This window comes from Propithecus coquereli, unplaced genomic scaffold, assembly GCF_000956105.1.
Source record: "Propithecus coquereli isolate 6110/MARCELLA unplaced genomic scaffold, Pcoq_1.0 Scaffold191, whole genome shotgun sequence".
Taxonomy (NCBI): domain Eukaryota; kingdom Metazoa; phylum Chordata; class Mammalia; order Primates; family Indriidae; genus Propithecus; species Propithecus coquereli.
The window spans coordinates 14,807-15,690 of NW_012143968.1; the positions used below are offsets into that span (position 1 = coordinate 14,807).

The following is an 884-nucleotide window of genomic DNA, read 5'->3' on the forward strand; positions in this document are numbered from 1 at the left end:
GTGTTTAAGCATTTTATCTCATCTGTCTTAAGGTTTTTATATGTACATTGAGACATCACGACCCAGATTGGAAGGTGAAAAAGCTCGACTTCTCAGCCCTGTTTTCAGCATAGCTCCCAAAAATCCTTATGGACCTACGAACACTGCATATTGTTTCAGCTTCTTTTATCACATGTATGGACAACATATAGGTGAGATGACGAGAATTACTGTTTATTGTAAAGTAAATCATAGCTAAGAAGAAAGATTCTCAAACACATAGCATGAAAATAATTTTTGTCAAAGAATGCTGTAATTGACTTTTTAAATGACTTACCTACAAATTGCAAAATGAGATACTAAGAATTTTTCCCTATCATCTAATTTCCCAAATTTATATTAGAATTTGAAATTTAAGAGCATTACCTATCTTCTCTTGGAGTTTAATTCAGGCAGACCATCAATGGTTAAATACTTCATGAGATCTTGTGGAAACAGCATAATTTAGGTTGTTTCTATCTAAAGAAATATGCTTGAATAGTGACTCAATGCATATTAATCATGATGAAAAGGAATATTTTCATGTAGTCATATTGGCAGTTACTTTTAGGACCATCCACATATTTGTAACATTGGTGTAACTTTTCTCTTTTACTATGCCTAACACACCCAGTACAATTAAGAATATGCTGGATTCTAAAGAGTATACAAAGTTGAAGACATTCCCTGCCCTTAGAGACCACGCATAGTAATAGAGGCTAAGTAATTACATCACTGCGTTGGGTAGAATACCACATAACCCTGAGAATGGACCTAGAGAAGCTCTGGGGGGGTGCAGGTGAGGATGGGGGGAAGATCATGAAGGTCCACAATTCTTTATGTGCAATTCTAAAACCCAGAAAACT

General features: G+C 35.2%; 1 protein-coding gene across 1 annotated transcript in view; it reads left to right on the plus strand.

Moving 5' to 3' along the window:
* Window positions 1-40: 40 nt before the first annotated feature.
* MDGA2 (MAM domain containing glycosylphosphatidylinositol anchor 2) overlaps window positions 41-884 on the plus strand; it is a 27,935-nt gene continuing 27,091 nt past the window's right edge. The window contains exon 1 of the mRNA XM_012642957.1: window positions 41-223. Coding sequence (XP_012498411.1) covers window positions 41-223 — 183 coding nt within the window. The remainder of the gene's footprint in view (window positions 224-884) is intronic.